The sequence below is a fragment of the Camelus ferus genome, chromosome 14, assembly GCF_009834535.1.
Source record: "Camelus ferus isolate YT-003-E chromosome 14, BCGSAC_Cfer_1.0, whole genome shotgun sequence".
NCBI classification, from domain to species: domain Eukaryota; kingdom Metazoa; phylum Chordata; class Mammalia; order Artiodactyla; family Camelidae; genus Camelus; species Camelus ferus.
This window is the reverse complement of record NC_045709.1, coordinates 23,840,877-23,864,803: the sequence shown is the minus strand read 5'-3', so window position 1 is coordinate 23,864,803 and position 23,927 is coordinate 23,840,877. Positions and strand designations below refer to the sequence as shown.

General features: G+C 50.5%; 1 protein-coding gene across 4 annotated transcripts in view; it reads right to left on the bottom strand.

Moving 5' to 3' along the window:
- Positions 1 to 18,557, bottom strand: part of CRYL1 (crystallin lambda 1) — a 70,497-nt gene extending 51,940 nt beyond the window's left edge. Inside the window, exons 1-2 of one of the 4 annotated variants that reach the window (XM_032496505.1) lie at positions 18,173 to 18,557; positions 12,613 to 12,720 (exon numbers count right to left, since the gene is read on the bottom strand). In XM_032496505.1, coding sequence (XP_032352396.1) covers positions 12,613 to 12,720; positions 18,173 to 18,222 — 158 coding nt within the window. In that variant the 5' untranslated portion in view covers positions 18,223 to 18,557. Of the gene's footprint in view, positions 1 to 12,612; positions 12,721 to 17,102; positions 17,159 to 18,172 lie in introns of those variants that run through there. The other 3 variants (XM_032496503.1, XM_014552223.2, XM_032496504.1) reach the window with 3 other exon arrangements.
- Positions 18,558 to 23,927: the final 5,370 nt, after the last annotated feature.

The window sequence follows — 23,927 nt, the reverse complement described above, 5'->3', positions numbered from 1 at the left end:
ATCCCTCACGTCCTCTGCAAGTCAGCAAGTCTCTGCCACAAGCCAAACCCAGCCATTGGGCACTTCTGTCCCAGTTACGGTAGATCCAACAGTTTCCGCTGAGTATTTTGGAAGAACTTCGGCCTCCCTTTGCAGAGGACATACATGAATACCTGGAAAAGACAAGCCTCTCCCGACCACTTCTCAGCAGCAGCACTGACGCTGCCCAGCCAAGAACCGGCCTCCAGGCGCCCTGGCAGGTGGCTGCAGTACACCAGCTTCACCTCTAGAGGTCAGCCTTGCACCGGGACTCGGAGTATTTGCATTCCAACCTCAGCAAAGTTAAATTTTTATTTTAAATTGAGAAAAGGAAAAGTTAACAATTACCATTACGGGGTACAATGTGGGGATTTTTATATTTCTATTTTTGAGGCTTCATTCTAAAGGAGTATTTGTTAAGGAGATAAAAGACAACGGAGTAAGTGAAACCCTTGTGCACTGTTGGGGGGGCTGTAAATGGCACAGCTGCTGTGGAGCGTGTTGTGGAGGTTCCCAAAGAACTAGAAATGGAGCTCCCATAGGATCTAGCAATACATGCTTCCAGGTATACACCCAGAAGAGATAAAAGCAGGGGCTCGAAGAGATATGTGTACACCCACGTTAATAGCAGCATTATTCACAATAGCCAAAAGGTAGACGCAAGTCAAATGTCCATCACCGGGTGAGTGGATAAACGTGTGGTGTAAACGTCAACACAATGTTACGCGGCCTTAAAAAGGAAGGAAATCCTGACGCACTACATGGATGAACCCTGAGCACATCAGGCTCAGTGAAATAAGCCAGCCACAAAAAGGCAAACACCATGTGACCCCACTTACGCGTGGCTCTTACAGCAGTCCAGCTCACAGAGACAGAAGGTAGGTGGTGGGGGCCGGGGGTGGGGGGCTGGGAGTCAGTACTCGGTGGGGACAGAGGTTCATTCTGGGAAGATGAAACAGTTCTGGAGACGATGTTGGGGACAGTGTGAATGTTCTTAACACCCCTGACCTGAACAGTTAAAAATGCTAAGGAAGTAAATTTTATGTCACGTGTTGTTCTTAACCACAATTAAAAATAGAAAAGATAAAGACAATATATTTTCTTTTTTAAAGGAGAAGCTGCTTCAACTGACATGTGAATTTTGTTTAAACTTAAATCTTCTTGAAGGTAAAAGAGGACAGAAGTCAAGCAAGAACAAAACTCCATATGAACTGGAATTCAGAAATAAACTGATCTAGGGACCAGCTTTTAGATTTCATAGAACAACTTAGAGAATCATTTTACCTCCAAAGTATATTTTCAGTTAATGGATGTCATAATCTAGGCTTTGAACTTCCGATTACACATGATGGATAAAACACATATATTTATCTCTGTTCCATCCAAGACCTGACTAATGGGACCCTCTTAACCAGACTTACTGTGGTGATCACGTCAAGATATATACACAATTGGATCACCATATTGTAATGTGATGTGTCAGTTACACCTCAGTAAAGAAAATTTAAATGTAAATGTTTAGGCCCACAAAGTGAAAGGCACCTGGAGAAGATACAGTGGAAAGAGATCTGAGTTTTTGGAGACGGAGAGTGATGGAAAAGTGGCGAGTTGGTGAGGTCCGTGACTCCGGAGAGGAGAAAGCTGAGATTCAGCGTGGGGAAGGAAGACAGCTGTGCGAGTGTGAGCGCCCGGGGGGCCCGGTAAAGGTCAGAACCTGCGGACGGCAGACACGGCAGACGGACGGCAGACACGGCAGGCGGATGGCAGATGGACGGCAGACACGGCAGACGGACGGCAGGGCGAGGTGTGTGGGGAGGCAGTGAGGCTGTAGCTGAGGAATCCCGGGCCCCCCTCCTCCTCAGTCATCAGCCCCAGTCAGTCCCACCGTCTCCGCTGGACTGTCGGGCGTCAGTCCGGTTAGCAGGTGTCCTCTGACTTCCTGCCTGTCGTTGGGGGAAAGCCCACGGGGGATGTGACCAGACTCACAGGTCCCTGAGCCCACACCCTGAGCTGCCTCCGCGTGGGCCCTCACAGCCCCTCACCGCAGACCCGTGGTGCACGTGCGGGAAGCCAGCGGGATAGCGGTGTAGGACCCCCAGACCCGACGGCAGCCGCTCGGTCCTCGCGCCCAGAGGCAGTCAGAGTCTCCTGATTTCTCCCCAAGGGTTTAAACTTGCAGCTGGCAGGTGTAACTTTCATAAATCAGAGAGAGCAAAGCTGCTCCTGCTTGTGAAGAAGAGTAAATACCTGAGGTGAAGCAATCACCTGAACCGTCCCAGTGACAGCCAAGGGACAGACGGCCTGTGAACACACGGACACGCCAGGGTCGGCGACCGCTGAGCCACGGCCCCTCGGCGTCAGCTTCTGGCCTTCAGCCCTCGGGTCACTCCAGCTTCTCGGTCCAGGCAGGTTTTGTCACCCTGTCCTGCACCCTCCTTCCGGGGAAGCGGCCGCCAACACGGGGGACTGGCTCCTCCCGGGAACAGGGTACCCGTCCCCCCATTTAGTTAAGTCTTCTTTATTGGCCTTCAATACAACTGAAAAAACATTTCTCCACGAACGTCCTACTCATTTTTCTTGTATTTACACCTAGACTGCATACATTTTTCGGTAACTGTGGCTGACCCGGAGGGCCATGATCTGTGGCCGTTCTGTGATCTACCATCCTCCGTTATTCCAGCCAAACTGTGTGGTTTCGAACCAGGACAGACCAATGCAGGGGAATCCGGATCAAAACCGGGTTCGAGATTTTGAAGCAAGTGCAGAGATCTGGGTGGCAAGTTAAAGACCAGTCAGGGGCCCAGTCCTGGGGCAGGAAGTGCAGTCACTCAGAGAGCTGCTGTGTCTTCAGTCCACGTGGACGTAGAAAGCAGGTTCATTCGAGAGGACTCGAGTCCTGAAGGAGCATCGCACGTGGTGCAGAGGTGGTGGAGGGGAACTGAATGGACGGGGCTTACCCAGAGACAGCAGGGTCACCCTGGGACTTCAGCCAGACCGTGGGGGGGGGGGGTCGCTCAGATGTCACTGTGGCCCAGGCCAGGGTCCTGGTCCCCTGGGGCTAGAATGGCCCCGTCACCACGTGGAAATGAGACTGCATCCATCGTGAGACGGAAACACTCCTGTCCGTGGTCCACATTCCAACTCTGTTTACTTGATTTTTGTCTTTCTTCTTAAAATACATATATTCTCTTAGATTCCCACCTGAGGCCTGATACGTGCAGAGCACTGAGCCCGTGATGGAGAACAAATACCTGGCGTGACGCACCTGCCGAGAGGGCTTTCCAAGCTGAGCTGCCTGTCTGTTAAGAGATCTGAATATGTGAAGTTGTAGGTTGCTCATTTTGCTGCCCTGTTAGAAGGAGGCTAGTCTTAGGTGACAGCTTTTCGATTTTTTTAATTCATCAAGATCTCTTGGCAGGATGAGTTGTGATAATAATTTCTTTAATCTTCTGATGTTTAAATATCTCAAAAATCATCTTTACCCAGTTTAAGTTCATTTTTACAAGTTCAGAATCAAAAGGTACTGTTTCAGCTCATTTGAGATCTGTGTTTAATAGGTCGCACACACAGAATTTTCATGCAGAAGTAGTGAGTTTCAACATTTTACTTCTTCTAGCGCAGAATGCTCGGAAGACTGAACACAGGGAGTCAGCCTGCAGGGGTGGGAGGGCTGGCAGAACGGTCCATACAGAACACGGCCAGAGACTCTAGAGAAGGTTCCCAGGACTCAGGTAACACAATTACTGAGCTGGTGCCCGTTACGTTCCAGGCCCTGGGGACAGGAATGGTGCCTGACGCTTCCTTCTGAGCCCGTCCTGGCCACCACATAACGTCTGAACGCCAAGGGAGGGAAGGGTACTGCGGAACCACGGCTCAGACCACATGGGGGCCACAGAGCGGGGGCCCCAGAAGGGCGCTCTGTGGGCACAGCTGTGACCCACCGGTCATTCCAGCCACATCAGGAAGATACTCTGTTTATGCTTCTTGACAGAAGGATGAAGTTGGTCCTTGCACCTCGAGCACAATCTGGGACATTTTATCTTGGGTCCTGAACGTCTCGGGAATACAGCCAGCACCCAGTGTTGCTGTTGCCATGAGAACCACCTGGCTGTTTGAGGGTTTCCTTACTGCATGAAGCAGTGGTAATTCTTCCCCGGCTGAAAACAGTGTGAAACTCAGAACTCAGCTTACTGCCCCAAACTTTCACAGAAGTAAGGTTTGGATTCAGTCCTCTGAACTTGGGCTCTCTGTACAGGACGGCACATCTGAAAACCTTGTGATTTAAGAGAGGGAAGCAGGCAGCTTTACATGAGCCACAAGACAAAAAATCCAGGGCATGCCCCCGAGGGCAGCGATGAGACAGGACTCAACCCAATTCTCCTGATACACCCCCAAATTTGAGACAAGGCGGGTCACGTTACACCCTGAAATCCCCACTTCCTGCCAAAGAGGGACAACCAGTTCTGCATATTTAAGTTAACTCAGCTTACACTCAGTCTGTGGTTATAAAAATAAAGCCACTGTACGGAGGAAAGATCAGTGTGTATGCCTCAGTCTAAGATATGTAAGAATTCAGAACATTTGCTTTTTCTATAATAAGGCTGATAATAGCAATCAATGATTTGGATGGGTGTTTTTTTTTTTCCTTTGGTTCAGAAATCTTACAGACCGATATCTAAAAATTCAGTCTAATTGGGCACCAGTAATATTAAGAAATATTAGCTCTCAATTAAGCAAAGTGGTGGAACAATAGAAAAGACTTTAATCTGGCAAAAAAAAAAAAAAAAAAAACACCTTATTTACAGTTTCTCCATGTTCTCCCTGAGGCCTGAAAAGACTTTAATGCCACACCCTAAAAATAAGGCTGATTAATACAAATACCCCAAGAAATAGAACAAAGAACTTTTCAATTAGGAATCTTAAAGAGTTTTCACCTGGTTACAGCTGAGTTGGATTTGGGTCTACAAAATACAAAATGAAAAGATTAAATAGTAATAGAATTGAAAAGCGCAGGACCGAGGTCAGCAAGCCATAGTCCACTGGTTCCACACAGCCTGAGACGCGGGTGAGTTTCACATTTTTAAAGGTTTGTGCTGCAGGGAAATTGCATGGCTCCAAAGCTAGCGTGATTCACTCAGTGTGCTGGGTCCCGGCGCCCCCGTCTCTGCAGCTTTCCCCCCCAAGGAGGAGCGGCTGCAGAAAGAGGACAAAAACCTCGACCGTCCAGCCCTGGTCTGGCGTCCACGCTGGGCTGGCTTGCGGCCTCCCCTCCAGGCTGCGCTCCCCTCCAACCCGAAATCTCAGCTCCAGCCCCTTGCCAGCAGTCTCGCCAGAAAACCCATGAACAGCCCAGGGCTGGAAAGGTGGGCCTGGCCCCCAGCAGCTGAGGCCCAGCATGGCTGTCGACCGTCTGCAGGAGGGGCCCTTGTGCCCCACTGGGACTAGCCGCTGTGGGGCGGGGGGAGCTTAACACAGCCGGTGTGCTTTCCCCTGCTTAGGGGTACTGCGCATGCCCGCGGGCTCCTGACAGCTGTGTCCTTAATGGTTCTTACTGTCAGCAGAGTACTTCCCGTTGCTCCCCACAGCCCCTTGAAGTGACTTCAGTTCATGCCAGCAATGCAGAGCAGGACCCTGCGGGGTCCTCCCTGTGCGAATTGTTCCGTGTCCCCCATCTCTTGTTGGTAGGAAACAGGCTTCATTCAGCCTCCTTGCCCTGCCCTGGACTCCAAAGGGCAGATTTAACAGCTGCTCATCAGGGAAGGGAGGGGTTCAGAAACGAGAGGAGCCAAGGAACAACAGGCAGCCTTGCCGCAGGTCCCGCTTCCTCCTCAGGGGACAGACAGGACAGTGTCTCTGAGCTCTTCTGGGGGAATATGGCCCCCTCGGGTGGAGGATGGCAGATGGCACGTCCAGGCTGAGCACAGGTTCCTGGAGCCCCGCCTGCTCCCTCCCCACCAACCAGTGGGGAGAAAGTCACACACCCTGCAGCCCCCACCCCAAATTTTGCCTATAAAAACTTCTCCCCCAAACCGTCAGGGAGTTCGGGGTTTGGGGGGCACGAGCCACCCGTTCTCCTTGCTCGGCCCTGCAGTGAACCGCTCTCTGCTCCGAACTCCCACGTTCCCGTTTGTTTGCCTCCACGGTGCACCCGGCACGCGGACTTGCCTTCGGTGATAGGGGGTTTTTAGGGCAGTAACTTTTCTGTGTGATGTTACAGCGGTGGATGCGCATCATTGCTCATTTGTCTGAACCCACAGAATGTGCAGCCCTCTTTAAGAGTGAGCTGTGGCATGAACCATGGGCTTCGGAGGATCACGACTGTTAATTGTGACAAACGTGCCGTCTGGGGGGGGGGGTTGTTGATAATGGGGCCCGGGGGCTATCGTGTGGGCACGGGGGGTCCCTGGGAAATCCCTGTACCTCGCCCCCATTTTGCTGTGAACCTCAAACTGCTCTAAAAGATAAAATCCCTTTTAAAAAGAGGAACAGCAAGGCCCTGCTGTGCAGCCCGGAACGGAAGGAGCAGAAGGCGAGCCTGGCGGCTCCTGAGTTGCTCAGGCCCGTTCTTCCAGCTGAACTGACCTTGTGACTGGCCCCTCCCCGCCCTGTGCTCTCTTTTCTTACCATAACTTATCCTTTTACCCAGAGGTCTTGAAAGAAGGTCGTGGGCTGAACCTCAAGAAAACGGGCGGCCCCTCCTCAGTTCCCCCACAACAACAGCGAGCTCCTGTCAAGGTGAGAGGAATGTCACACCCTGCGAAACGCCCTGACTGCTATCACCTGCTCTGTTCCGTGCAGTTTGTCTGTAAAACCCCAGGACCCCGACACCAGGACGGGCTCACAGGCTCTGAGGCCCAAGCCCGCTGTGACCCCCGCTGCCTGCAGAGCAGTAAAGCTGCTGCGTTCCATCCTCCCAGGCTCTGCCTGACTCTGGCTTCAGCTGTCGGGGACAGAGCTGTATCCAGTGTCTTGTGATAATGAAAATGAATATATGCATATGTGCATAACTGAATCACTGTGCTGTACATTTGAAACTAACACAACATTGTAATTGATACCACAATTTAAAAAGAGAGAACTTAGGAGTTAAAAAAAAGCTGTTTCATTAAACAATGTTTATCAGCTAAAAATGAAAGAACTGAGGGCGTCGGTAGAGCTCAGTGGTAAAGTGTGTGCTCAGCATGCACGAGGTCCTGGGTTCCATCCCCCGTGCTCCGACAACACAGAAAAAGAAAGAAGCCTAATCACCTGCCCCCTCCCCAAAAAGTACTGCTTTAAAAATAATCATAAATAAAGATAAAAGGACTGAAACGAACGAAAGGCAGGTTGACCTGCGGTAAGTGCCTGAGACCCCAGTCAGGATGCAGGGGACACATCAGGCCCCAGTCAGTCCCCAGACCTGGGAGGTGGCAGAGAAAACCCAGGGGGGAAAACCAGGTCCAGCGCAGGCCCAGAACTTCCACAGCTCGGGGCCGACCACGTTCCAGCTCAGGGGGGTCACCAAACACACAAGGCAGGAAGGTTCCTTCACCCCAGAAGATCCACCTGGGCATCAGGGTGGTTCTGAGCTGAAGGCAGTCAGCGCCAGCAGGCTCAGGAAGGGGGCCTGGCCCAGGAAGGGACACACCCTCACAGCAGGGCGAGCGGGTCACTCCTCTCCTTCTGGGGAGGGGCCTGCCTTCCTCACGACCTGACCCCTGTCCCCGGGCGCGGCATCGCAGCAGCTGCCGCCTCCCAAGTCCTCAGGGCTCTGGGGGCTCGTGCACGTAGGTGATTACTTCCGTTTTCCTCCTGTTGACCTGCCTTACAGCAATTCAGTTCTGAGACCAGCTAAGGAGCCTAGAAGGGAAGAAGCGGACACTTTCCAGCCCCCGCGGCGATGCACCACCGCACAGTTCATCTCCTCTCGGCACCCATACTCCCGCGAGGGTGTGACTTGTGGATAAGAAATCCGGGCCTGGTCTTCACAGAGCTGCTGAAGCCACTGGAACTTCTGTGAGGAGGGCACTCAGGTGCCTTTTGTCATGTTAGGGGGACTGGTTCGTTTTTTGTTCTGTTACTTTTTTTAAAGTTTTTTTCTATGTTTGTCATACATACATGTACATTTATTCCTTTTCGTATTCTTTTTCATTACAGCTTACTACAAGACACTGAATATGGTTCCCTGTGCTATGCAGTAAATCCTTGTTGTTTATCTGTGTTATATGTAGTAGTTCGCATCTGCAAATCTCGAACTCCCAGTTTATCCCTCCCCCCTCCTTTCCTCACTAGTAACCGTAAGTTTGTTTTCTATGTCTGAGTGTGTTTCTGTTCTGTAAATAAGTTCATTTGTGTCTTCTTTTAAGATTCCACATATCAGTGATTTCATGAGGTATTTTTCTTTCTCTTCCTGGCTTACTTCACTTAGAAAGACGATCTCCAGGTCCATCCATGTTGCTGCAAATGGTATTATTTCCTTCTTTTCTATGGCTGAGTTGTGTTCCATTGTATTAACGTAGCACAACTTCTTTATCCAGTCATCTGTGGATGGACATTCAGGTGCTTCTGTGTCTTGGCTGTTGTAAATAGTGCTGCTGTGAACATTGGGGTGCACAAATCTTTTTGAATTAGAGTTCCCTCCAGATATGTGCTCGGGGTGGAATTTCTGGATCATAGGGTAAGTCTATTTTCAGATTTTGAGGAATCTCCATTCTGCTTTCCATAATGACTGCACCAAACTACATTCTCACCAACAGTGTAGGAGGTTCCCGTTTCTCCACACCCTCTCCAGCATTTATTGTTCGTGGACTTTTTAATCATGGCCATTCTGACTGGTGTGAGGTGATACCTCATTGTAATTTTGATTTGCATTTCTCTGATAATTAGCAATATTGAGCATTTTTCATGTGCACATTGGCCATTTGCATGCTTCACTGGAGAACTGCCTGTTTAGGCTGTTCTGTGACTTTTGAAAGCACCTGAGGACAGGGGCTGGTTGCCTTTGAAGTCAACCAAGTGATGACAGGGTCGGACCTCTCAGTTCCCCCCTGATCCTGGGGAGGGAGAGAAGTCAAGGGCTGAGTTCAGTTGCCGCCCGCCAGCGACTTAATCCATCGCGCCTGAGTAACGAGGTGCCTTAAGACCCAAAGGATGGGCTCAGAGAGCCTCTGGGTTGAACAGGTGGAGACTCGGGGAGAGGGGTGCACCCAGAAGGCGCGAGAGCCCCAGGGCCCTCCCCGCACACCCCGCCCTGAGCGTCTCCAGCACCGTTTGCACTAAGCCAGTGATTAGTGAGCAAGCTGGCTTCCTGGGCCCTGTGAGCCCGAGGCGGGGTCTGGGAGCCTCTGATCTGCAGCCAGTGGGTCGGAAGCACGGGGGAAGATGGACTTGGAGCTGGGGCCTGAAGTGGAGGGTCGGTCTTGCGGTCTGAGCCCGTCCACTGCAGGACAGGACGCTGTCTCAGAGTGAGCCGAACAAAGGGTGCGGCTGCTGTCGGAGAGCTGCCTGGCCTGGGGAGACCTGAGCGTCAGAGCGGAGGTCGGAATCTCAACTGATCAGCGTGAGAGCCTAGAAACTTCTCCAGAGGGCCGCACAGGAGGTTTGTGGCCCCATGAGGTCTGTTCCACATCTGTCTTGTTTTAATGGGAGACCCTCAAGGTCGGGGAGCTCAGTCCGTTGTGTGTGCTGTTTAATCTCCAGCTAAAATGCGCCCAGCACGTAGGAGGCGCTCAGTCAGTATTTGCGAATGAATGAAAGTAGGAATAAGTCGTCAGGAAACAAATGCTTTTGCTTTGAGCTCCCCAGTGGTTTCTGAGATGGAGGCATTGCTGCCCCGCCCCCAGCTGTGAATTCTCTGTTGCCCCCTCCCGGGGGGGGGGGGGGGCGCTGCCTGGATCCAGAGGCCTGGGAGTCGCCCCCAGTTAGGAGTGTGAAAGGCCAGCCCCTGTCCCAGGGGGTGAAAACTCTGCTGCAGGACCAGCTCAGTCCCGCTGAGCCCGGAGCGCCTCCCTAAGTCACACCTCCGTCTTCCCACCCTGACCCCAGCCCCTCGCCGGTTCCTCCTGGAAGCACCTTCTTAATAAACCACTGGAATCTTTATCTCAGGATCCGATTCTAAGGAACCTCAGCTAAGACGACGTCAGGGGTTGGAATTATCAGCTCTGTACCAGTATAAAGCAATTGTGTAACAAATGCTCAAAGATTTAACAAATGGAAGCACAAACAATGAGCAGGCAATGAGAAACTGCTAAAAATGAGCAGGCATATTTGGAAAAGAAGCAAATAGAACTTTTCAGATGAAATTTAATTACTGAAATAAACTCAGTCGATGGTTTAACTAACAGCTTAGAGTAGACACAGCTAAAACTAGAATTAATAAACTGGAAGAAAGACCCAAAGAACATATCCAGAGGGAAGGATACAAAGTATGAAAGAGGTTAAAAGATCTGAAGGCTCGGACGGGCTGGTTCAACGCACATACAGTCAGCCTCCGGGAGGAGACAGACCCAGCAGCCTCACCCCTGGGCGTGTTCCCTGCAGACACTGTTCCAGGGTCATGGGCGAGGGATTAACGGCAGCACTGTTCACAACTGCCCCCAACTGGAAACGGCTCCAGTGTTCGCCAGAACGGTAAAACACACGTACATAACAGCACAGTCACACAGCAGGAAGGACCTAGAGATGACCATACCAAGTGAAGCAAGTCAGACAGAAAAACACCATGTGATGTCACTGCTATGCAGAATCTTAAAAAAAAGAGACAAATGAACTTACTTACCAAACAGAAACAGACTCACAGACACAGAGAACAAACTCATGGTTACCAGGGGGAAAGGGGGGGTGATAGAGGGATAAATTGGGAGTTTGGGATTAGCAGATACAAACTGCTGTAAACAAAATAGATAAACAAGGTCCTACTGTACAGCACAGGGATGTTCAATATCTTATAATGACCTATAATGAAAAAATATGAAAAAGGTGTGTGTGTATATATAAATAAAACTGAACCACTGCACTGTACACCAGAAACTAACACGTCATCGTAAATCAACTAAACTTCAATTAAAAAGAAAAGTCACACAGTAGGACCTTATGTAGCAGTGAACGCAGTTGCCCTACAGCTGTGAGCCGCAACGTGGATGAATCTCAAAAATGGTTTCATAAAGCACAAAAACAAGCAAAACTAAACCACGTATTGTTTAGGGAAACACTTACAAAACTTTTTTCGGCAAGGTAACAGTAAATGCAAAATACAGGATTCAGGCTGGTTCTACTGGGGAGTCGGCGCAGTCAGAGCCGAAAGGCGGACACCGGGCACTGACAAGACCGGAGCGAAGCTGGGCAGCAGGTTCACGGACGTTCGTTCTGTCATGTCCTTCACAAGCGACCATAAATAACCTGTTCTTCCATATATACTTACTTTTATATGAAAAGTCATCCTCGTGGCATCTTTACAAAACAGACAGTATGGACGCGCTGAAGATGCCTGGCTTGGCACATCCGATAAACCGGGGCTGGACTCTGCGCCCTGCTGTGTGTGTGAGCGGCCTCCTGACCACTCACAGACCGAAGTTCTCCTGAAACAGCAGCAGTGAGTCTGCCCCCGGGGCTCGCGGAGGGCAGCAGCGCAGCGAGGCTTCCAGGCTACACGCTCCAGGCCGGAAGGAGCAGTCGTGTCTTGTTCGTCCGCGCACCCCCACCCCAGTGAGCAGTGTGCACCTGGACACACATGTTCACGCCAGTTCCTCTTCCTTCCGTAATAGCACAGGGCAAAGCCGGCAGTGGGGGGGACGCTGGTTTATGTGGCGGTTTTGTTTGGGGGGGCTTGTTTATGTTTTTCAGACGGTGTTTTCCCTCATCACTGGCTACCTGCCACTTGGGACCTCTCTGCGTTTTGGGTGCTTAGCGGTTAAACAACAAAACTGGGCAAAGCTGTAATTTCCTGATGCCTAGAGCCTGACATAATAATCTTTTCAACAAGTAAACAATAAAGCACACTTTGTTACACAGAAAGGCAAATCCAAGTTATGCCCCGAAGATGGAGACTGACCGCCTAAACGTGCCCCCGGAGGCGGTCAGAACTGCGGTCGGGACGGCATCTCGGGCCGAGTCGTGAACTAGTCTGATTCTTGTGTCTCTGGCCTCCGTGTTTTGGCCTTTTTCCTTTGGTTCCTACTCTTCTCCTTCCTCTGATGGTTCCCAAAACTCAGCCCTCCACGTGCTGAGCGCTGGGCGTTTGGTGAGTCCATCTACTCTCACACCTTAGACCCTGCTATCACAGTCCATTCTGGTCCTGCCACCGTTGGGTCAAGGGTCAAGACAAACCTCAGGACGTCTGTTTCTAAAACGCACAGCCGGCGCAGCTCCGGCCATGTGACACCGGAGAGCCGCTCACTGCCTCACTCAGCGGGACGCCAGGGACTTAACGCTCAGTTCTGCCACTGCCATCACCTCCCAAGTCCCCTTTCACAGTCTGAGTCCCTCCCTCGGTGTCAGTCCAGTCCCCGGCCACCCAGCCCTGGCCTTTACAGCCTCAGGGAGACTGAGATGCAGATTCGCAGCCTGGAGAACTCGGGAAAGGACCCCGCGGGCCCCGGGAGGGGCCAGCTGACTCACCGGATGTTGTCCAGGGCGCCTGTCACCTGCCGCGGATCCACGTCATAGAGCCTCACGGGGATGCCCCCGGCCGCGAACAGCATGGCCCAGCTGCGCCCAATGAGTCCGCTGGGGAGAGAGCAGAGGGCCGTCAGCCTGGAGACCGGCCGCTCCCACGCCTGGCCACAGGAAGGCTGTCACAGCGTCCTGCTCTTAGAGCATCTGATCTGGTGAAATGACACACTTGGAGAGCTGTCTCTATTTAAAATGTTCCCATGCAGAGCTCCTGAGTCTCACTCCAGTGCCCGTGTGGCGCTCTGGCCACCGCGCGGGGCCCACGCAGGGCTAAGACAAATGCCACATGGGGGGGAGGGGGCGGCAGGGTGTCCAGGCAAAAGGGCCTCCAGGGACTTCCAGCTGGCACTGTCCTGGGCAAATCACTGAACCTGACCAACAGAGAACACCTGCCCTCTCCTCCAGTAAACCAGCTCGCCTCCACCACCAGCACTGGAGGATGGACTGGGTACCCGGCAACATTCCCACAGCGCACGCCTTACCCCGGCCGACCTCACAACAGCCCTCTGAGGGAGGCGCTGTCACGAGATCCGCTTTACACGTGGGAAAACAGGCATGAGGGGCCAGGAGGACGCAGGCTCTGGGCTTTGCAGGCACTAACTACTGTATGTGAAATAGACAACCCCGTCCCACTGCACAGCACAGGGACCTGTGTTCAGTACCCGGTGGTCGCCTATAGTGGAAAGAAGTATGGACAGGAATCGGTGTATGTACATGACTGAGTCACTGTGCTGGACACCAGAGACTAACAGCGTTGTAAACCGACTATACTTAAATTAAAATTAAAATAAATAAGATTTTTAAAAAGCCTACACAGGCTCCAAGCGCCATGAGATGGACGGAGCGGCCTGACGGCTGAATCGCACCTGGTGGCCCCCGCCCGCCACGTCAGACCTACCAGGAAAGGCAAAGATGAAAGAGATGCGGAGAATTCACACGCGGCTGCCGCAAGGTTAGACGTGCGGCGTGGGGAGCCCCTAGGGCCCCGAGCACATAAGACAAACCCAGAGCAATCTGCAGATCCAGGAAGTAAAGAAGTGCTGAAAACAACCGCCGGGACAACCCCCCTGCCTCCCTGGCTGCGTCCTCAGAGGACGCACGAATGCTCCCGAGGCCCAGGAGTAAAGCCTCCCTGGGCCGCAAACCAGCGTGAAGTGAACACCCACGAGCCCATCCATCAGAAATAAACGTTTGCAATGTAAAGTGAAAAGAGAGAAGCCCACCTCCCTGCAGAATTGTCCCCGGACAATCTGTGTTTGCTCTGCCCGCGGGGACATGTGACGCCCCTGACACGTGGGCCGGGTGGAGACTTCCTCCCAAAGAGGGCAGCACAGAAAAGAGACAGAGTGACTGCAGAGGAGACGCCGGACAGACACAGCCCCAGGCCGAGGGTGGAGGTCAGCAGCAACCTTAACAAATCAAGTCCTCCGTGTGTCCCCTGATCTGAGATGAGGAGGACTCGTGCCTCCTAGAGTCTTCCTCCCCACGCCGGCCACGCAGACTGATCGGGGCAGGAGCGTCACACAAGCCCCAACAGAGGAACGTCCCACAGACCGCAGACCAGCGCTCCCAAAGTGCCCAGACCACTGAAAACAAAGGGAGTCTGAGAAACCGTCAGAGTCGAGAGGAGCCCAGGAGGGTAAGAGGGCGAATAAACGTGCTTGGGGCCCTGAACACCGGAGGAAAGCTGAGTAAAGTGTGGATGTCCCCGAGCAGTAACACGTCGAGGTGGATTTGGATTCGTGACTTGTACTAGGCGTGCCCTGCTGGCCTGGATGCTAGTACTGGGTGAGCAGGTGTGGGAGCTTGTGTACTCTCTTCACAATTTTCCTGTAAATCTTAAAAAATAAAGTCTATTAAAAAAAAATGAATGTTTCTAGCAGCAGTTCCACTCCCAGGTTCTGCACCCAGCAGAAATGAAAATGCATGTCCCAGAGCCCCCCCTCAGACAGTGCGTTTGTGTTGGCGTTACTCAGAGCAGCTCGGTGGAAACAACGCAGAAGTCCACCAACTAATGAGCAAATAACGTGTGGTTCACCAGCCACAGAGCTCCCCAGCCACACCAAGGGCGCAGGGCTGCCACGTGGCTGGCCTGGAAAAAGACGCTCAGGTAAAGAAGCCACCCAGGAGGGGCTACACGGCGGATGAATCCATGTACGCGAAATGTCCTTACGGACAGAAAGTAGACCTGTGGCTGCCGGGCCTGGGGAGGAGGGAATGGGACTGTAAATATGCTATAAACCACCAAATTGTACATTTTAAATGGGTGGATGGAACGGCCTAGGAAATACATCTCAATAGAATCTGTTGTTAAAAAATGAATGTACGTGAAATGCTTTGAAAGCCAACTCCTGCCACACAAGTGAACGTAAAGCAGTCTTAGTCAGAAGTTCTTAGTTTTGTTGAGTAGAAGGGAGGCCCAAGAGGAAACAACGATCACGTCTAGTGGAAGGTAGGGTCCCCTCAGAGCAGGATGAGAATCGTCTCCCAGAAGTCCTTGTCTGATGAGTGTTCAGACTGACGCGGGGATGCGGACGCGTGTCCCCTCACCAGACGTCAATGGCCCAGATCGTTGAGGGATTTTTCCAGAGGCGGTGGCTACGGGAAGGCAGTTCCAGAGCCAGATGGGAACTAACCAATTTCGTTTCCAATCCCAAGCGCCAGCAAGGGTCCCCAGCTGGCCCGCCTCAGGGGGGACAGACCTCAAGGCCCTCTTGGGGGACGATGGGCTAACAGACACGCTTAATCCTCAGCAGCCTGCTGAGCGATCCAGCTCCGGACACAAAGGGCAGTATCCACACTCAGCATCTCATGTTTTTAAAAATCAGCACTTACTCAGGCTTCTTTAAAAGGAAGGAAATGCTGACAGGAGCGACACACAGCACGGAGGAAATGCAGGAAGCCAGTCAGAAAAAGACAGGTACTCTGTGACCCCACCACTGGGCGGAATGCAGAGCCGTCAGATTCAGAGACAGAGCAGGATAGGGGTCGGGGCCGGGGGCTGGGAGTGGGCACTGTTTCATGAGGACACAGTTTTAGTTTTGCAAGAGGAAAAAGTTCTGGCGGTGATGGTGGGGACGGCTGCACAACAGTATGAATGTACTTACTGCCACTGAGCTGTGCACTTAAAAGTGCTAAGATGGCCAAAATGGTAAAATATTCATCTCACCACGGTTTTTTTGGTTTTTTTTCCTTTAATTTTAATGAACATTAACTTAACCTGTTGCTCCTGGGTTTGGATGAGGCTTGCCTGGCCCACCAGGGGGCAACTGGGCTCATCCTGCTGGCCTGGAAGAAAACAGACAACACTCTCCCAGTCTCAGCTCTGCGGTCCCCACCCCCAGCGGTGCCACCTGTCCCTTTGTTCTCCTGGGGACTGTGTCTCAAAAGGTCCCCTGGGCCCCCCTGCAGGTCTGCCTTCTCCAGACAGCACTTCTTGCTTGCAGGAATATGACCATGCTGGCCTTCCCCAGACAGGTCACAGCTTAGCACCATCTATGGGCTGAGAATCAGAGTAAACACAATGCGTGTCTGTATGAAAACAGAAGTCACACTTTATCCTCCGGAAACACTGTTCTGTAAAGAGAGCTGCAGGCTACGGGGAAGGGAGGCTGGGGACACCCCTCCTGGATACCTATCTTACTCCCAGGTTCCCAGGCTGCCTTTACCAGATTTTCCCGCAGCCCTGGACCCAAGGGAGTTTTCTCTCCTTTCTTAATTCTTCAAAAACACACTCTTACACTCTCAAGCCCACCACTCTGAGGGGCTCACCCTGGATGCCCTCAGGAAAGCTCAGGGCCTGAGGAAGAGTGGCCTTGATGGAAAGATGGGTGGAAATGAACAAAACAGAGGCAGAATTTCTAGCAAGCACTTTAAGAGCAGGTCTGGTCATTATTAAGGAAAAATTGGGAACACAATGGCCCAATATGTTTCTGAAATTTTGAAATATGTATATTTTGGTCTGCTGAAATCCAAGAATGAAACTCAATCAGGTTCTAGCCAATTAATTTACATTCCCCAGCCTCATCTTTTGAATGGATGTTTCTTGGAATCACCTAGGAGGCCAGTGGTGGGGAGAGAGAAGAGAGGGGACAAGAGGGAACAGAAAGGGGAGAGAGGGCACAGGAGGGGACAGAGGGAGGAGGGAGGCAGGGAGGGAAAGCAGGGCCACCCCAGAAGCAGAGATGGGTTTTTTTAGGTGCTAAAGGTGTGAGGGAGACAAGACTTTCCATCCTAATTCCTGCGGTCCTTAAAGTTTGCCAACCCTTGTCAGCCTCCGTTGAGGCATCAGAAATAAACGGACTCCACAACCGCAGCCCCTTCCTCAGCGAGCAGCTGACCCTGGAACGACTCGGGTTCAGACTCCACCGGTCCAGGGACACGCAGGGTTTAAAGCAGCAGCAGCGCTGCAGGACACAGGAGCTGCGGGTGGTTACCTGAGGCGGAGGGACCGCGGGCACGGCGGCCCACCGGGCATTAAACCGGACTTCCCACTGCGGTGGACAGTGGGCGCCCCCAGCCCGCGGGCTGTCCGAGAGTCGCCCGTACAATCAACTCCCAACTGCACCTGACCTTTGTGGCTGGCGGCAGAACACCAATCCTAGGCCGAGGCCGGGGTTCACATACAAAACTCCAGCCTTGACCCTGGACAACGCAGGCGCGGGGGAAGAAAGATCCCCAAGCCCGGCACAAAGTTCGCGTTCTTACATATTTTTATGTCCTTTCATTAGGTAGCGGCACACCCACGTGCTTGGAAAGGACAAAGGCGCAGATAATGCCAGTGCTCCGTGTAAAAGAAAGCTGTGTAAACACAGAGCATCCTGGCCTCCTCCTCAGATGCGCTCTAAGGAGACCCAGACTCAGGCCCGGGCCGTGACTGAGGGTCGGGCAGGCCAGCCCCTCGGCGGCGCAGCCGGACGCCGGACACCAAAAAGGCGCAGCAAACTACCACAGCAAGTCCGGACACGTCGGCAGGGTAACTTACCGCGTGAAGGTACACACGACCCCTCCCCTTAAAAAAAAAAAAGGAAAGAAAACAGCAAGAGTTGTAAAAGTCGGATGGGAGCGCCAACCAGGAAGCCGTGGATGGAACTCAGGCCGCTACCCTGACACAGTCGTCCGGGCAAACTGGGATGCCCTCCGGGAAGGGCGCCCCCGCCACGAATCAGACGTCGATTCGGATCGCGCGGCCCGCCCCCCACAAGCGGTGGTCCCGCCACAGCCTCGGGCCGGAGCGCGCCCTGCGGCAGTCGGGTCCCGCGCGCGTCACCCTGCCGCCAGGCCGGCCCCGCCGCGCCCCCGGGCTCGCCCCTCCGACGGAACCGGGGCGCGACCCCACTGCATCCGCTCGCCGCGCCAACATGCCGCTGTCCCTGCTGGGCCCGCATCACCCAGCTCCGCCGAACCGCAGCGCACCGCAGCCTGGCCGCCGCTGGAGAGACACGGGGCCGCGCCCCCGCCGGCCCGATCCCGGTCGTCCTCCCGGGCGCACGGGCTCGAGCCTTACCTGCCGATCACCGCCACCCCGCCGGCCGCCGAGGACTCGGGAGACGCCATGGCCCGCGCGGTGCCCGAGCCGACAGCTGCAGCGCGCGCCACCCGGGCATTGGCTCCGCCCCCCCGGGAGCGGCTGCGGGGCGTGGCGCCCCGCCCAAGAGTGGGCGCGGGCGGAGCCTCCACCTCGCCACGCCCTGTCCACGCGCGCGCGCGCCGGGCTCGGGGCCGGGCGGCGGGGGTGGGGGCGCCGCCGGCCCGTCGGGGGCGCGCGCGGGCGGGGAGGAGCCCGGGGACCCGCGGGGTGGGCACCCCGGAGAGCAGCCACTTGAGACTCCAGTCATTCACTTTCTTTTTATCAATTTCCAGCCGCGCCCCGAAGTCAGTGCGCGGGGAAGGGACACCTCCAGGCCGGCACAAGGCACGACCTCTAAATGACCCAGAAATGATCACCAGAATCTCCTTCCCGGTTGCAGATGTTAGCGCCGCTTCCGTCCACACCAGCTCAGGCCATAAACAGCACGGCATTGCTGGGTTCACACTGGTTTCCAGGAAGACCTCGCCCTCCTCCGCAGAGGAGACTGAGGCCTTGGAAACAGGGCCTTGGGACCACGGACCGGGGACGCTGGGGTGGGCTGTGCGCCGGACCGGAGGGCCGCGGAGCCCCACGGCAAGGAGGCGAGAGCCGTGGTCGGTGCTTCCTCCTGCAAGAGGCCGCGCTGGCTTAGGTTCCCGAAAAAGGAAGTGCCCCCGCGCCGCCGCCCCGGGCTCTTTTCGGAAACAGACCGGAGGGAGGTCATCGCACCTCCCGCGACAACAGTGTCCGCACAGCACAGACTGGAGGGAGACACCGGTCGTCCAGGTCCAGACGATTAGGCAGCGCTCGAGCAGAGCCAGAGGTGGGCCTTCCAGAACAATTTCACACGTTATCAACAGACATTTGAAAAGGCACGCAACTCAAGAGAAAAGTAATACAACAAAGATGTCATCTTTCCCCCGTCAGACTGGCTGCAACTCCGAAGGCTGATGACATTCCCGTATTGGCATTGAAGTGTGTCGGAGGCACAACTCTGTCCTGCACGATTGAAGACAAGCTTACATTGGCACCGCCTTTTCTGGCGAGAAAAGTTATTACAGCGTGTCGTGGGGAGGGGTCAGCTTCTGCACCCGGTGCTGAGTGCACCAGACTGCAGGGCTCCCCAGCTCCTGACCTGAGCAGGTGCTGCGGCCGCACAGGCAGCTCGCCGGTGGAGGGGTGCACAGCGAGTGCCCGGCAGGGCTCCCTCCTGGGGTGGCAGGGGCTGGCCCGTGTGCCTCTTTGCAAAGAAGGGGCTGGTCCCTTGGCCCAGGGTGGTTACCTAATGGTACCTCTTAGGTAATGAGGTACCATTGGGATGGCTACTGTAAAAAGAAAACAAGTATTGGTGAGGATGTGCAGAAATTGGAATTTGTTTTGCTGCTTTGGTGCTGCTAATGTAAAATGGTGCAGCCACTATGGAAAATAGTATGGTGGCTCCTCAAAATTTTAAAGATAGAATTATCATATGATCTAGCAATCCCATTTCAGGGTTTATACACAAAAGAATAAAAAGTAAATTTTAAACAGATATTTGTACACCCATGTTCATGGCAACATTGTTCACAATAACCAAAAAGTAGAAGCAATACAGCGGTCATCAACAAATGAATGGCTGAACACAACGTGGTCCATCCATACAGTGGAATATTATTCAGCCTTAAAAAGGAAGGACATTCTGACACAGGCTACAACATGGGTGACCCTTGAAGACATTATGCTCAGTGAACTGAGCCCGTCACAAAAGAACAAATATAGTGTGATTCCAATTTTAGGCGGTCCCTAGAGTTATTAAATTCATATAGGCAGAAAGAATGGTGGATGCCAGGGGCTGCAGGGAGGGGGGAATGGGGACCTGTTGTTCAGTGGGAATGAAATTTCAGTTGGGAAGATGAGAAAGTTTTGGCAATGGATGGAGGTGATGGTTGCACAGCAACATAAATGTACTTAATGCTGCAGAAATGTAACTTTTAAATGGTATAGTAAATTTTATGTTGTGTATATTTTATGACAATAAAACTTTTTTTAAGTTTTTAAACTTTGTTGTTGTTTGTGAGAATAGAGTTTTAGCTGTGCAAGGTGAAAACAGTTCTGGAGATGAGTTGTACAACAATGTAAACATACGTAACACTACTGAATGTTCACTGAAAAGGGTTAAAATAATAAATTTTATGTTATGTACACTTTACCACATTTTTTAAAGGCCAAAAGATTTAAACAGACATTTTGTGAAAGAATATTTATAACTGGCAAATAAGCACATGAAAAGATACGAATATCGCTAGTCACTAGGAAAATGCTGGCCAAAACCATAATGAGATACCACCACATACCTAATAGAATGGTTAACATTAAAACAAAACAAAACAAAAACCTGACAATTCCAGGTGCTAGTGAGGATGTGGAGCCACAGGAACTCTCATTCATCACTGATGGGAATGCAAAATGGTACAGCCACCTTGGAAAACAGTCTTAACAATTTCTTATACACTTAAACATATAATGGTATATGTAAATTACTATGTAGGATTTCTGCCACCGTCCTGAAAATGCCAGAATTTTTATTCTGAGGTATTTACCCAAATGAAATGAAAAGTTAGTAGTACAAAAACCTGTAGGCAGTCATTTGTGTCTGCTTTGTTCATAATCCCCAAACTGGAAACAACCTAACAGCCCTTCAGTCGGCAAATGGGAAAACAATCTGTGGTAAATCCATACAATGGACAATAAAAGACACAAACTTGGCAATAAAAAGGAATGAGCTACTGGCCTACACAATGTGGCTGAAGCCAAGTGAAATACACTAATGAGAGAAGCCAGACTCAAAAGACTGTACACCATGTAATTACATCTGTATGAAATTCTAGAAGTGGCAACATGACTGGGGTAGAGAGTAAATCAGTGGTTGCCAGGAGCTGGGGTGTGGTGAGAGGTTGAATGCAAAGGAGCAGAAGGAGCGAACCGGGGGTGGAGCAGGATGGAACCTTCTGTATCTTGGTTAAGGTGCATAGCTGTTCTATGCGTCCAAAAAAGCTCTTAGAATTTTATGTATATTTTAAAATAAATTTACAAAATCACATTATGGTGGGGAAGGTATAGCTCAAGTGGTAGAGCATGTGCTTGGCATGCATGAGGTCCTGGGTTCAATCCTCAGTGCCTCCTCTAACAATAAATAAATGAATAAACAAACAAACAAACCTAATTACCTCCCCCCACCAAAAAATTAAAAATTTAAAAAAAATTTTTAAGTTGCTTTAAAAACTTACATTATGGGATGCAGCTGTATAGTTCCTAATACACCATGAAATGCCAATATCAGAAGATCTCAAACCTATGATCAAAACCATCCATCTTAAGAAACTAGAAAAAGAAAAACAAATTAATCTCAAAGTTATCAAAAAGGAAAGTACAGAAGTCTATGAAATAGAAAACTGAATAACAACAGAGAAAATTAATGAAAGCAAAAGCTGGTTCCTTGGAAAGATTGATAAAATGGGTACATTCTTAGCCAGATGGACAGAGAGCGCAATAGAACACAGACATCGCCAGTATCAGGAACGCAAACAGAAATAGCATTACACATCCTACAGAAAACAAGAGCAATAAGGGACACTTAAGAACAACTTTATATTAGTAAATAAGACATACTTATGAAATGGCCCAATTACCTGAAGGCTTGAAGGAAACAAACAACTAAGTCTTACTCACGAAGAAATGGATAACCCAAAAGGCCTCTCCGGGAGAGATTTAATTTGAGTTTAAAACCTCCCCAAAGGAAATTTCAGGTTCCGATGTCTTCACCGGTAAAGTCTCCCGAGCATTTAAAGATTAAATGATACCAAAAGCATGAAAACCCTTCTAGAAAGTGTAAGAGGGAGAGAATTTTCCAACTAAATTTATGAGGCCAGTATGACCCTAACATCAAAACCTGACAAAAACAGTAAAGGAAAAGGCTTATACCCCGCGTGGACATGATGTAAACGTTATTTTTAAAGTAGCAGCAGATTGTAAATCAACCATATTTCAATAAAAAGAAAATACTAGCAGACTGAGTCTAGTAATATATAAAAAGGATAAAACATCATAACCAAATGGTGTTTATCGTAGCAACATGAGGTTGTTCAAACATTCAAAATGTAATTCACTATATAAATAGACTGAAAAAGAAAACCTGTATGATTATCTCAAAAGATGTAGAACAAGCATATGACAAAATTCATTAACCATTCATGATAAGAACTATTTAAATCTAGAGTTAAAAGGGAACTTCCTCCACCTGATAAAGAGCATCTACAGAAAACCTATGGTTAATATCATCCTTAATAGTGAAACACCGGGAGCTTTCTCCCCACTGCTGAGAACAAAGCAAAAATATTCACTCTCACCATTTCTGTTCAACGCTGTAGTAAAAATTCTGTGCAATGCAATAGGCAAGAAAGAGAAGTAGGAGGCGTAAAGATTGGGAAGGAAGAAGCACAATTCTGCTGATTTGCACATGACGTGATCATATACTTATAAACTCCTAGAGAATCTTAAAAAGCTGGTAGAACTCATAAGTTAAGCTTAATACATTCATAGATACAAAGTCAATACATCAAAATGAATTCTATTTATATATAAGAACAATGAGCAATTAGAAATCAAAATTTTAAAACAATGTCATTTGCAATAGCACAGGAAACATTAAAAGCTTACGAATAAATAACAAAATATAGGCAATACCTAACCCAAAACTACAAAACTGCTGAGAGAAGTTAAAGAAGATGTAAACAAATGAAGAGGTATAATCATCATGGATCGAGACCCAATATCAATATTTCAGTTCTCTGCAAAATGATTCATAAATTCAATGTATTCTCAAATTCTCATAAGGCTTTATTATAAAAGTTAAAACACTGATTTTGAAAATTATATGGGAATGCTAACGACCCATAATTTGGAAGATTTACTCTAAAGCTATAGATATTAAGACATTATGGCAGAAGGAGGAATCCGGAAACAGACCCATGAATACATGTCAATTGATTTTGATGAAGACGCCAGAGTAATTCAAAGAAAAAAGAAGAGTCTTTTCAAGAGTGTGCTGGAGCAGCCAGATATTCATATGAAAAAAATTCATTTCATGCCATATTTAAAATTAACTTGAAATTAATCTTAGATGTATATATGAGAGCTAAAATTATAAACCTTGTAGAACAAGAAAACAGAAGAAAGTTCACCTTTGTGACCTTTGATTAGGCAAACATTTTTTAGACAGGACACAAAAAAATGAATCATAAAAGCAAAAATTGTTAAAGTAGGCTCTGTCAAAACTAAAAACTGCTCTTCAAGAGACACTGTTAAGAAAATATAAAACACCAACCACACAGTAGGAGACACTGCTAGCAAAACACATATCCGGTTAAAAGCGTGTGTTCAGGATATAAGAGAATTCTTGCGACTCAGTAATAAGGAAGCTGTGAGGTGGCTTCATCCACCTACCCAGTCACCTGGCCAACAAGTACTTGTATTGCATTCCCAGCCACGCCAGACGCTTTGCTGGGCGAGGAGGATTAAGCGCACAGGGGCCTGCGCCCACGGAGCTCAGCCCTGGGGAGCCAGCAAGAAACGAGTAAACAGGTAAGATCATGGCAGAGAGTGGTCGCTGCCACTGAGGAAGGGAAAAGGACAGGACGGCGCTGCCCAGCAGGGT